Here is a 13,765-nt window from a genome sequence, read left to right as displayed (position 1 = left end):
CAGCTTAGGTCGTGATCTCAGGGTTGTGAGATCCAGCCCTACCTCGGGCTCTGCACAGAGTCTGAGATTCTCTCCATCTCCCCCTCATGCTCCTGCTGTTTTTCTCTCTCTCTCAAATAAATAAATAAAAATTTAAAAATATATAAGGGATTTCTGAGAATCAGATACCGTGACTTCTACAAATCTTTTGGACAGTGCTGGACATACTATGGATACTCAATAGTTGATGGATAAAAGAAAAAGGATAAAGGATAAAGGAAAGTCATCTGAAGTACCTACAGGACCAGCATAGAAGGTAGCAAGCCTAAGACTCATTAATTTGCTGAGCAAACCCATAACAATGCTGCTCATTAAAATAAGAATTAAGAACAATAATATGATTTCACTTACATATGGAATCTAATAAACAAATAAACATAAACAGACCCAAAAAATAAAGAGAACAAATCAGTAGTTGCCAGATTACAGGGGTCAGGAGGATGGGCAAAATAGGTGAAGGGGAGTGGGAGGCACAGGCTTCCAGCTATGGAATGAAGGAGTCACAGGGATGAAAGGTATTGCACAGAGAATATAGTCAATGGCATTGCCACAGCATGTATGGTGACAGCTGGTTGTTACACTTGGGGTGAGCAGAGCATAACCTACAGACTTGCTGAATCACTGTGCTGTATGGCTAAAACTAATGTATCATTGTAGGTCGACTATACTTGAACAAATAGAATTTAAAAATTAAAAATAAAATTTTTTATGAATTAAAAACATTTTTTTAAGAATGAAAAGAAAGAATGATGATATTTGATGTTAAAAAAAGTGAAGTAAAATGAGCATTCTCATAAACCACCAAAATAAGTATGAATCAGTGCCACCTCTCTATATGGCAATTTGCTAAAACACCACAAGCAAGCCTGTGACCCAAGTAATTGGCTTCCAGAAACAAATCTTAGGAGCATACTTAACTATAAAGCCAAATATATAGTCAGAAGTACATTCAAGAATAATTAGAAAAAATGTTAATGGTAATAACCGGAGTGTTCAACCATAGGGGATTAATCAATTAAGGCCCACCATATAATGAAATACTACAAATTATTAAAAATCGTGCCCTATTATATAGTTCAGGACATGAAGATATTCACAATCTATTATGAACCGAGAAAGGAAGATACAAATATGTAGAATATCTGGTTTTTGTTTTAAAAAAATTTATATATGCAAAGTAAACACTCTAAAATCGCGCTGTCCCATAGAAATATAATAAAGGCACATTTTTAATTTTAAAATGTGTAGTAGTCACATTTTAAAAAGTAAAGGGAGGGGCGCCTGAGTGGCTCAGTTGGTTAAGCGTCTGCCTTCAGCTCAGGTCATGATCTCAGGGTCCTAAGATCAAGTCCTGCATTGGGCTCCCTGCTCACTGGGCAGTCTGCTTCTCCCTCTCCCTCTGCCCCTGCTTGTGCTCTCTCTCTGTCAAATAAATAAATAAATCTTTTTTTTAATTAAAAAATAAAAAGTAAAGAGATCTAGGTGAAATTCATTTAATAATATTTTATATAACCCAACATACCGAAATAATAATAATTTTTTTTTCTATACTAAGCCTTCAAAATCTGCTATGTAGTTTATGCTTGGCACACGTCAATTCAGTCTTGACACATTTTAAATATTCACAAGCCACATGTGGCTAGTGGCGACCATACTGAACAGTTCAGGTAAGCCTTAAAAAAGCATGCTTGAAGGAAAAGAATTTGGATGAATTTATTTTCTCCTCCCCCCCCTTTTTTTACAATCACCATTTATAATTTTATTATTGGCATATACTATTTCTATAACAGGAAAAACAAAGTTTTTTTAATATTAAGAACAGAGAGTTTTTTCTGTCTCTGGAATACTTTTTGGCTCGTCTTCTCTGCCGTTCAAGGACCACACACTTCCCAGAACTACAAGACTGCTCTCCCTTCTTTCCCTCCCTTTACACACACTTGAAAAAGCTGTCTCCCTTCAGTCCTCCAGCACTCGAGTAGGGATCAAACGGTGCTGCTGTTCAGAGTGGCTGCTAAGCCAGGCCCTGCTTTCCACAGGGGCCACCCGGAATCTGTTAGGACCCCAGGCACGGTGTTAGCAGCTCCCTCGGGTGTGTGGAAGGGCACGGAACGGGACCAGAAACTGCTTAATTTGAGGTTAATTAAATAGTGATGACAAGCCTTAATCTCCAACTCGTCGTCAGATTGTAAACACTGATCGCAGCTGCCGCAATCTGCAATAACCCTATTGAGAGAAATCTTGACCAGAATGAAATGAGTGCCTTGGTTACCCATGAAGCGAAGAGAGGCGAAATCGAAGAAAGCTATGCCCTTGTAAAACCAGGAGAAACAGAGACCCAGAAGGAGAGAAATTAAAGGCAGAATATATTGAATCTGATTCCTGCACAGCCCAATTAAAAAAAAAAAAAAATCTCCGGAGGTTGAAAGAAAAGATGGAGAAGCCAACCCATCAGCTGTGTAGGTGGAAGACACTGAAATAGCTCCACCTCTACTGACCACCAATGGGATGTCCTCGGGGGTGTCTGGAATAGGTGGCTATTCCCCTGGAAGTGAGCTACAGCAGTTCGCCAGAGGGGAGGGAGCAGGGTGAGGGTCACGGTGTGCTGGGAATTTACTATGGTTCAGGTGTTTCACAGGTAATTGATTGGCAATTCTCACAACGATTTTATAAAGTGAGTATTCTTATTTCTGCATTTTAAAGAAAACACTAAATCTCAAAGAAGTACCCTACCTTGTCTCAGGCCATGAAAAACAAGGAGAGAGCCCAGATTTGAACATAGACTAACTCCCTAACATTGGTTCGAAACCTGAGGCTGCCCTGAAAAGTGGGGCAAGATCAAGGAAGTGATCAAGGTGAACAGATAGGTTCATGAGGAAGATGGACAAAAAAGAGCCACAATTACCCTAAGAGGATCCAAGTAGGAAGTTGGAAGGCCTGGTAAACAACAACAACAAACCAAAAAAAAAAAAAAAAAACAACTCTCAAGCTGAGTGAAGGTTTTTATACAAGTGCTCTAAATGCACCCCTGAAAGTGCCCTTCCTGGCCTTGCTGGCCTGGAGAACATTTCCACATGCCTCAGGGCCCAGAATCAGCGTGCAGCTGTGAAGCCTTCTGCAAAGTTCCTGGTGAGAGACTTAGTTTTTCTGTTAACAAAGCAGAGTGCATTGGGGGTGAAGGACCGGACACTATGTCCTGTGGAAAGAAAGTTAAAGGAAATGAGAGTCTTAAATTGAGGATGAGAAAAACTGGAGAAGGGAAAGAACCACGACTGTTGTCAAATAGTTAAGGGACTAATAGGGAAGGTTTTAACCCATGCATTCTTCCCTAAAACTTTTTGGGACAAAATAGGCACTTATTCACATGTTACATTCCCTAACATTGAGATTGTGCTGGAGAGATACCAGTGGTCGACAACAGACACAATCTTGTTTTCAGAGTACGTACTTCTAACAGGGATCACATGCCCATAATAGAACATATTACACAAAAACATGAAAAATGGCGGTAAGTATTCCAAATAGAAGGTAAATGAGACAGGATGGTTTTATCCAAAATAGGAAACTGGAACCAACAGAGTTTGTAAGGAAATAAGCTTTATTTCATTATTTGGAAGAACTTCCAAACAATCCGCACAGCCCAGAAATGCCCCCATGAATGAATATACTTCCCTTCTGGGTATCGGACCTGCCCAGGCTGAGGGCAGGAAAACACAAGGGTGCAGCCCGGGGATGACTTCTCAAGTCTCGTCCAGCTCTAAGAAACTGGGACTCCAGCATTCCAAACAAAATATTTTCTCAGAAGGCAATCGGAATTTCTAGGAGACTCAGGAAATGTGTGCAGAGAAGAATCACTTTCTGGGTATGCAGAGGAGTCATGAGAAACAGAGTTTCGGAAACTGCTGGGTAGCCCTCTGCACTTCCCTTCACAGCACTGATGTATTTCTGTTCTACTCACTGCCTGGAAGCTTCATGAGGACAGGGGCAACGAGCTTGCTCATTTCTGAATCCTCAGTGCATAGCTCATAGCACATAGTAAATATTTGTTAAAGGAACAAATGAAGACAGTACTAAAATGTACTGGCGCAAACACACCTCACTTATAAAAACTTTGTTCTAGTGTTACAGACTTCATAAATGTACTCTCTTGAATAACTAATGAACATGAAAGTCAGTCAATCACTTGCCTCCTGATTAATTGCTAGGGTCCCCTGTCCAAGTGGCCACTTAGTTCCATTAAAAATTAATAATTTTCCACGGAATAAATATACACTATACATAGAACATCAAGAGTTCCAGTGTTAATAAGCAATTAAGTAATGCAGAAAGACTAAGAATCTATTAACTAAGAGAGAACTCCATGAACTTGCCCTCTAAGTCATCGTTCATTTATTACCCACTTCTCCTCTAAATTTTAAAATTATTTAGCCAGGAAAAAAGTAGGCTTGCAAACAGAATAAATAAGGTTAATAGAGTGACATATTTTTGTTAACATTTGCAGGCCAACAAAACATGTTTTTGTTAAAGATCTGAAATATGTTATTCCTTCTAAACACATTAGGAAAGATCAATACAAAACTGAAGGACTATACGTAAAATATTAAGGGTCTATCACTGAAAAACGATGAACCGTGCTATAGAACTTAGCCAGGTCAGAGCTAAATTAAATTATTGATCTACAATCATTTTTTCCCTTTCTGTGTGACTATCTCTTGATTTTTTTTATAACATATATTACTGCCTATAGAGCAAATGAATCATCTTATTCTAGTCCCAGCATGTCTGCCGACTGACAGTTTTCTAAAATTAATTGTCGTGTTGATAGCGTTCAGACTTACAAATTGAGCTACGCTCACATAAACATCTAAATATTCAACGTAAATTTTAAAAGCACTTGTGGCATGAACTCAAAGAGAGAGGGCAATTTTCATTTTTTTCAATACAAAGAATGCAAAGAAAAAATGAAATGTTATTTTTCTTGACATCATTTCACTACTTGATGGTACTTGATACATTTCATTGATGAGGCTAAAATGTATTCACTTGACTTTTCAACAATGACTTCACTGTATTGCTAAGCAAGGTGATGCAATCAACACTTCACAAATTAAAGTCTTTAACTTTTCAGACCTACATCTTCCTCAAGATATATAACCTCAAATTCTATAAGCAGTTTCACTGATCGCTTTGGGGATTTCTTTAAATCAAAGAACTCTCATCCCCAATCAGCCTCCGAAGTGACAGAAGAATGTGTTTTGAATTAGGACTTTCTCTCACCTGCTGAAAAGGGAAAATGGGTAAATATTTTGTAAGAAATGTAAATTCCACAGACCCCGTTAATTCATGAAAAAGGAAGCTGACAGAAGAGTTCTTAGTAGAAATGATCTTGAGTTTGGGGCTGTATTTAGCCAGCAGCTTTTGCCTACTGGGAAAATATTTTCTCTTTAATGAAGTAGTGTCAGACGCAGAGGCCTCTTCATTTTCTCTAATGGAGACACGATCATTCTGACTTGTGCTCCAAATGAGGTAGAAATTATCCCTAATGTGTAGTTCAAACATTTGTATCAAAATATAGTGAAATGCTGTTCCAGAGTCTGATAAGAAAAATCATGGGAGCTCACAAAATGTCTGCCTCCCTCAGGTGGAGAAACGGGCCGCTGCCTTTCCTCACGCTGATTGTCACTGCCAGAAGCTCCTGCCATTAGGGGCATGTCCCACGGTCTCACACAAATGCCAATCCCTGTCGAAGGACAAGGGGATTCTGGCCTCACAGCAGGCCTGAGGGACTCTGCTTCTCCACAGGCCTGCTCCAAAGCCAAGCGCTCTTTGCCCTCGAAATCAATATCATCCCCCAAAAACTCCAGGAGAAAGTAAAATACCAGCAGCAGAAGTGTCTCCTGTGCATAGTCTCTCCCCACTGTGCTTCCATCAGGTGACAAGAAGCAATACGGAAAACCGAGCAAGCCAGGGCTAAAGAGAGAAAAACCACAGAAGCACAGAACTTATGAGTGGGAAGGGGCAAAATTTCAAATAGGAAAAGGCTCGAGCATTCTATGTGTGAAAATACAGAATGTCACCTGCAGGAGGCCCCAACTGAAGGTCATCAGTCATATCTGAGGAAGGTCCTTCACCCAGTTTTGGCACCCTGAGCCTCGCTGTTCTTGGCACATGGTACAGAGTCCCTGTCTCAGGAGGTGGACTCCATGAAACAAGCTCACGATGCAAGAAACAAGACCAATGCATGAGCCCAGAATGTCAGAGCGGGAGTCTACAACCTGCAGTCCATCTGCCACACAGAGGTCGTAATGACCAGTACATTCCCTTCCTGAAATGTCCTCCGTGCCATGCCATGTCCCAATCAGACAGCAACCTGATGTGTAAGGAATCTCAATAAGAGGAGTTCATTTGATGAACTGAATGTTAAACCGCACCAAGGAGGATGAAGTCACCAATGGGAGAAAACCCACTTATGCTGGCTACAGCTCTCTGCATCCGTTGCCATAACAGGGACATCCTGGCCAAGGGAACAGCAACGTTCCAAGTTCCTCATAGGAAATCCATCCTTCTCCTCCTTCTGCTTTTCCATGGTCCAACCCAACATACAGCCTCCGTTACATCAAAGTAGGAGCACACACAGAGTTCTACCTAGTTGCTTTCCTTTTAATTAACCAGGGATCATAAATAGCTTTCTATGCCATGAAGTAAAACCGTGATAGATATTCTTGTACACACTTCTTTGCCAAACCCTCTGATTATTTCCCAGGGAACATTCCCAGATATAGAATTGTTGGGTCAAAGGGTAAGCACACACTCATTTATTTATATAGTGCCTAAGGCTGGTTTCACCCAATAACAGCATAGTTGAAATGACTGGAACAGAGACCAAGAAAGTCCACAATATTCAGTCTCTGGTCCTTTTCAGAAAAAATTCACCAACCAATGACCAAGAGTCTACGATTAGCTGGAGACAGAACATTCACAACAGGATACCATCCACAATAGGACACAAACACCCCCACACCATGACTATAAGTAGAACTCTTCCATTTCAATTATTTTCTACCTTTTTGCATTCTTTAAGCAGTCCAAGATTCTATGGGATATAACTTCAGTTATCATTACAATAGTACTAAAGAATACTACAGAGAAATGTAGCTCCATTATTTTTAACTACAGAAATTATTATAACCTAAGATATAAATGAGAACTAAATCAAACAAAATGAGGTAAGTTACAGAAATTCCTTTCTTGCATAATAATCTATAATAAACATAAATATACATTGTTCTTAAATTTTGATATAATAATTGATTATTAAATTAAAAACTAAAAAAGATTTTACTTCTTGGGCCTTTGATTTATAACCGCTGAAAATTTCAGACTAGATTCTCTTTACTCATGAGCAAGACTCAGAAACTCGGCTAAGGAAAAAAACACACTTAACTTTTTATTGAAAAAGAATCACACAGACAATGCCTGAAATTTATAAATTCCTTGTTAATTAGATTTTAATCTATGTAATTATGCCATATGCTAGAAAACCATCCAAATACAAACTCTCTGAGATGGTTTTACTGCCATTACTTTAAGAGCCATTTAAAAGATTTTCTATGGGATAAAGATTGGGTGATTTATCATGGTTTTATGCTCCTTTAATCTGCTCCATCTTCCCATTGTAAAATAAATATTGGTTTTAAAATAAATGGTTCTGCCCAGGTTTTGATGAGAAAAATTGCCCTGTAAATCACACGCTCACATGTGCCAAACTCAAAGTCCAATGTTAACTAGTCCATTCCAACGAAAATAAGTCAATTTTATAGAACAAAACCTAAGGAAGACAATTACTTAAGTATATTATCAATACTGCAAAGTAACTAATTTGAGATATGAGCTTCCCCACCCTCTGTTTTTCAATTCTTAAAATAACCACTGGTTGATGCCAAACAGATCCTTCAATTGGACTTTTGAAAGGTGTATTTTTTACAATAGATTTGTTATATTCTCTCTAGTTCCAATATACAAGTTATATAACTGAACATAAATATGAGCAAATCTGAGGGTTATTTGAAAACATCATTATCAATCACTTTTTCATACTCAGGGGGCCAAATCAACTCAACAGTCACTTCCTTAGGATATTTCACAGAGCTCTAGGAAACTGACAATAAATTCATTTTCCTACAGTAAGCGCAACAGCTAAAGCACTCTGGAAGATATGAATGGTTTCAAGTAGAGTTTTGCAAACTATCTGTGACATGATACTAGTGGACTATATCTTTCATTTCCAATTCGTTGTGGGCTGATGATACATCCATAAAATGCAACTGAAAGATGCACTTGGTTACTATGACAAAGTCAAGTCACTACAAAAATTTCCAAACCAGTCCTGTCTAAAAGGTATATGATGTTGGCCACTTGTATAATTTTGAATTTTCAAGGAGCCACATTAAAAAATGTAAAAAGAAACAGGTAGGTTAATTTTAATAAATTTTCATGTAACCCAATATATCCACAATCGTATCATTTTAACATTATATTACATAATTATTATAACATTAAGATGGTATATTAACATTACAAAAATATTTTTGAGGTATTTTGCATTTTTAAAAAATATTCTCTTTAGAATCTGGTGTATATTTTACACTTGGAGCATGTCTCAGTTCACACTGGCCACATTTCAAGTACTCAAGAGGCATGTGAGGCTAGTGACTACCATGCTGGACAGTGCAGTTCTAAATCCTTACTCTCAACTTTGGCACCTCCCTCTTCCCATCTTGAGTAGTACTGTCTAAACCACTGCTCCCTTCAGAATGGCATCTCTAAGTTTCACTTCTTGCCTAATGTTTTATAATTAAGGGATCCATTGCAGATAAGGCCAACACTTACATAAAGTAATTAGCAAACACATGACTGTGGCTAACTTCATACTTCCTTTCAGGAAGACAATTGCCAATAACAAGGGATGGCTGTAGAAGGTCCTCTGTTCTCCCTTCTCAAGCATGAGAATGAAGATGGTTTATTTCCTTCCCGTCTTTGTTTTTATACTTTCTGTACAGGTTATATTCTTAAGCATGTACATAAATCTATTAACAAGTGAAAATGTGTTTGTGTTTTATAGAGATGTGTGAATTTAATGCATTTGTCTCATACAAACACTTACCATATTCCAACGGCAATTGCCAAAATGGAATCTCACACCTTTCCACCCTCCCACTCTGTGATCAATGTCTTCGGACTCTGTACCACTTTCTCACCTGGATAATTCCTGCTCATAATTTAGGTCACAGCTTCAGTGATACTTTTCCAGGAAACCTTTGCTAATCTGCCCTTTACCCTAATAAGATTAGGTTCTCCAGTTAAACACTCTTACCTTTCCTATTGCACTTAGCACGATTGTAAATATCTATTTTTGTATTGATTTGTTTAATGTCTACCTCCCTCATGAAAATATAAGCTAGCAGCAGCACAATTCCAAGTAGATAATAAGTGTTCATAAATATTTGTATGAATGAATGATTTTTTATTCCAGGAAGCCAGACTCAAACCCAACTCAGCTAGACATCAGGTAGGAGTGTCCAAGTGGTCTAAGGCGCCAGACTCGAGTTAGACATCATGTTTCTCATGTCTCTTGTTGGGATATAAGCTTAGAATGTATATTATCACCTGTGTACTGGGCACCCTTATTTTTTAGAACATATGTTTTCAAATATAATACCATCAAATTATTCACAGTATATTCTTTTGACCTTGCAATACAGTCTACTGTGTCTATACTTAGGACTCCCTTTTCATTTCTAATATTATTTGTGTCCTCCCCTCCCTCTTTGTTTCTGTAATTGATCACGTTTGCCAGATGTATATGTGTTTGGAGTATCTTTCAAAGAATCATCTTTTGCTTTGTTGACCTTTTCTACTATTCTACTATTTCTACTATTACTTTTTCTACTATTCTATTTGATTTGTTTTTGTAATATTTTGTATTATCCCTTACCTGTATCTGGGTTCACTCTATTTATCCTTTTTTGGCTGAATGCTCAACTCACTAATAACCAGCATTCCTTTATTTTTAATATATGAATTTGTGAATCTCTAAGTGTCCCTCTGTGTATCCCTTTAACTATACCCCACAAGATTTAAAATAAAGTATCTCTTGTCACTTTTCTTTGACTCAAAAATCATTTGGAAGTATGATCTTGAGTTTCCCATGTATGAAATTCTTGATGTCTATTGGTTTTTCAGCTCTGAATTTTTTCTTCTCTGGGATAAAAATTATAGCCAACAGAATTTATATTCATCAGTGTTCAGACTTTCTACATGTAAATATTCTCTGCTAATGGAGTTCCAAGTCCTATCTATGTCCATTTGATCAGTTTTATTATGTCAGTCTTCTTTATCCTGTCTAATTTTTTAAGTTATTTTATTTATCAGTGTCTGAGAGACAATGTTTGGAACTCCCCAATTATGATTCCCTATATTCTCAATATCTCAGGATGATTCTGTCAATTTTTATTTTATGTATTTTTGAAATGATGCTGGTCAGTAGTGTAGGTTCAAGATTAATATATCTTCCTAGTGAATTGGTTTTTTTTTTATCATTAAATAACCTTAATAATGCTTTTTGTTTTAAAGCATATTTTGTCTAATATTGATACAGCATCCACCAGTTTTCTTTTGAAAGGTTCTTGTATGGACTATTATATCAATTTCCATCTATTTTCTTTCAATCCTCCTATCCCTAATAGGGGCGTCCCTTGTAAGTAGTTTATAAAGAGTATATACCTGTTTTCCCTTCCCTATCCAATGTAAAAATATTCATCTACTGACAGCTAAAATTAATCATTTTCATATTACAATTCCTGATATGTTTGGCCTTATTTCAACCATCAAATTGATCTACAATTTCCGCAGAATTAGGGATTATGTAAATATATCAAGTACTGCACACCACAGCAAGAACTTCTGTGTCTAGCTTATGCTCATAATTTCACTATTCTTGCTAAATCATTTAGACACATCAGCAAACTGTGTTCTCTTAAAGCTGGAAGGTAATAAATCCTTATAAAATACCTACACATAAAATCCCAAATTAAGATGTCTAGTCCACTACTGCATTTCCCTACCTATAACATGAATATAAAAGAATCTGTTGCCTCCTCCGATGCTGCTGTTCTTCCCTCTCCCCCATTACCCCATTTTTTTTTCATTTCTATCTGATGCCACCCTTATTCTGTCTCTCCCTCCCCCACTCTAGCTCTCTTCATCTCTTCCCCCGAAGACCGTGTTAATAACTTCTCTCTCACTGCCTCCATCTTACTCCTGTTCCATTCAAATTCACCCTCCAGTTAAATGAGGGCCTTGTATTCTCAGGTAAGAAATTTCAACTCTGCCCTGCAGGACAGCGCCTCTCAAACTGAAATCCAGTGGCATAGTCTCATGGCTCCAAAGATCCTGGGAGAATTTTTATTTTAATTTGTGGCTCAATCTAATGAACATTCTAAAGGATCTAATGACAACGCAAATAACCGAGCTGTGCTTTCCAACAGCAGTGCCTGGGTGTGTCTTTCTTTTCCCCCTCATCCACTCTCTTTGGCTCTCGGTGTCACTGGCACCAAACGATCGCCTAAAGTGACCGCTTTTAACTTTCAATGTGTCAGTAAGCACATCTGGTTGTTAGGTTGGTATGTCCTAATGCTAAAATTGTCCCAAGTCTGCCATCGTGCTCTTTAGTGGAGATGATTTGCAACTGAAAGATATTGTCACCAAATAAGGCTTTAATTTATGAAGTTATTTAATCAATGGAGACTTTGATATGACATCATAAAAACTCATAGTGTGGCAGAGTAATGGTCTATTTTAATTGTTATGGACTAATGAGAAAAGAACAAAGGCAGAATTAATATGTAAATGATGTGTTTATATCAAATGAAAGGCAAATGATATTACAGGACACTGTACAAAAGAAGGTTTCCCAATCTTTCAAACAGAGAAAAGCAGTGAGAAAATTGAGTCATCATATGGCTCAGAGTAGTAAAGGCATGCAAATGAAAAGAACCTTTACCAGGATTTGGAAACCGGGAGGAATGCAAATTTGCTGGAGGAGCTCAGGTGCTTTACTCAGATTGTTTCTATTTTTCTGATGAATTATGAAGTGAGGGCATCAGCTGAGTGGGAGAAATGGGGATGGGAGTTGGAGGTTCGAGGCATAGGTGGAGGTGTAAAAGAGTTGTCTCAGAGAGCAGGAGTACTAAATAAATAAGGTAGGATTGCCAAGTGGGGCAGAGGATCTATTTGACATTAGTGGACATAAATTTAAGGTAAGTCCATAAAACTTAGTGTTCTTCTCCATCCATCTGCACTCAGACCCAAAGCAAACAAAAGTTCAGTGAGAGTCAAGAGTTATGCCAGATGGGGGCGCCTGGGTGGCTCAGTGGGTTAAAGCCTCTGCCTTTAGCTCAAGTCATGATCCCAGCGTCCTGGGATCAAGCCCCACATCGGGCTCTCTGCTCAGCAGGCAGCCTGCTTCCTCCCTTCTCTCTCTGCCTGCCTCTCTGCCTACTTGTGATCTCTGTCTGTCAAATAAATAAATAAAATCTTTAAAAAAAAAAAAAAGAGAGTTATGCCAGATGAAGATGATAGAGATGACAGCACCTAAGCTTGGTGAGGAGGGAAGTGAGGGCATGAGAGGAATAAAGATTAGTGCAGAATAACAGTAGGTCCATAGACTGGAGGCCCCAAGGAGTAAAAGAACTCCTATGGAAGTAGGAATGTTGGTGTCACATGAGATGACATCCTCGGGAAGACAGGAGGTGGTGGCCATGGAGATGCTCTGAAATTCATTTTGAAGGTCAGCACAATGTTTCTTTCTTCTTCTTCTTCTTCTTCTTTTTTTTTTTTTTTTAAGATTTTATGTATTTATTTATTTATCTGACAGGGAGAAAGAGAGATAGCACAAGCAAGGGGGAATGGCAGGCAGAAGGGGAAGCAGATTTCCCTCTCAGCAGGGAGCTGGATGTGGGACTCCATCCCAGAGGACCCTGGGATCATGACCTTAGCTGAAGGCAGACACTTAACTGACTGAGCCACCCAGGTACCCCAGCACAGTGTTTTTTAACAAGGGCTCTATGACATTTGGGATGCAACAATTTTTCATTGTGTAGAACTGTCTTGGGCACTGAATGACACTGGACATCCTTAATTCCTATCCTCTAAAGGCAGGTAGCATCCCTTACATTTGCAAATACCCTTAAGGAGAAGGGAGCTTCCTAAATTGAAAGCCATCGGCCTGGATTATGATCAATAGGTAGAGAAAGAGACATATGCTAGTAAGAAACTCAAGGAAATGAGAGGCCAGAGATGAGTCTTCCATGTGGATATTTTTCACCAACAATAATGGGAGGAGGGTGATGGGCACAAAGACAGTGAGTGAGCTGGGAGTAAAATTTTCAATACATTCAGAAGAGCAGGCAGTAGGATATAGTCTGACAGCATCTGCTTTCAAAGTGCTTCAGTGCATGAAGAGAAAAGAAGCTGTCGAGAAGTGGTGATGAGGATGAAGAACGACATTAACTCCAATCCAGACACTGAGAAGAAACAGTGACCACCTAAGAGTATATCCTTATACGCTCCTTAGGAAGCAATATCCTTAGGAGGATGTTCAAGAGTATTTGAGCAGGGCTGTCCAACAGAATTTTTTTGTGATGATGGAAATGCTGTTCAGTAAGATAGC

At 38.5% G+C, this 13,765-nt stretch overlaps 1 protein-coding gene and 1 long non-coding RNA gene across 2 annotated transcripts in view; both read right to left on the bottom strand.

Annotated features, from left to right (window-relative positions):
• The window catches only part of LOC308351363 (elongation factor Tu, mitochondrial-like), a gene marked incomplete at its 5' end in the record, with an annotated part of 40,661 nt that extends 38,349 nt beyond the window's left edge, over positions 1-2,312 (bottom strand). The window contains one exon of the mRNA XM_080816921.1: positions 2,028-2,312. Within this exon, the coding sequence (XP_080673047.1) occupies positions 2,028-2,312 (285 nt within the window). The remainder of the gene's footprint in view (positions 1-2,027) is intronic.
• The window catches only part of LOC308347467, a 385,072-nt gene that overhangs the window by 95,418 nt on the left and 275,889 nt on the right, over positions 1-13,765 (bottom strand). The window lies entirely within an intron of this gene.

The sequence above is a fragment of the Martes martes genome (assembly GCF_963455335.1).
Source record: "Martes martes genome assembly, chromosome: 1".
NCBI classification, from domain to species: domain Eukaryota; kingdom Metazoa; phylum Chordata; class Mammalia; order Carnivora; family Mustelidae; genus Martes; species Martes martes.
This window is presented reverse-complemented; position numbering and strand designations above follow the sequence as displayed.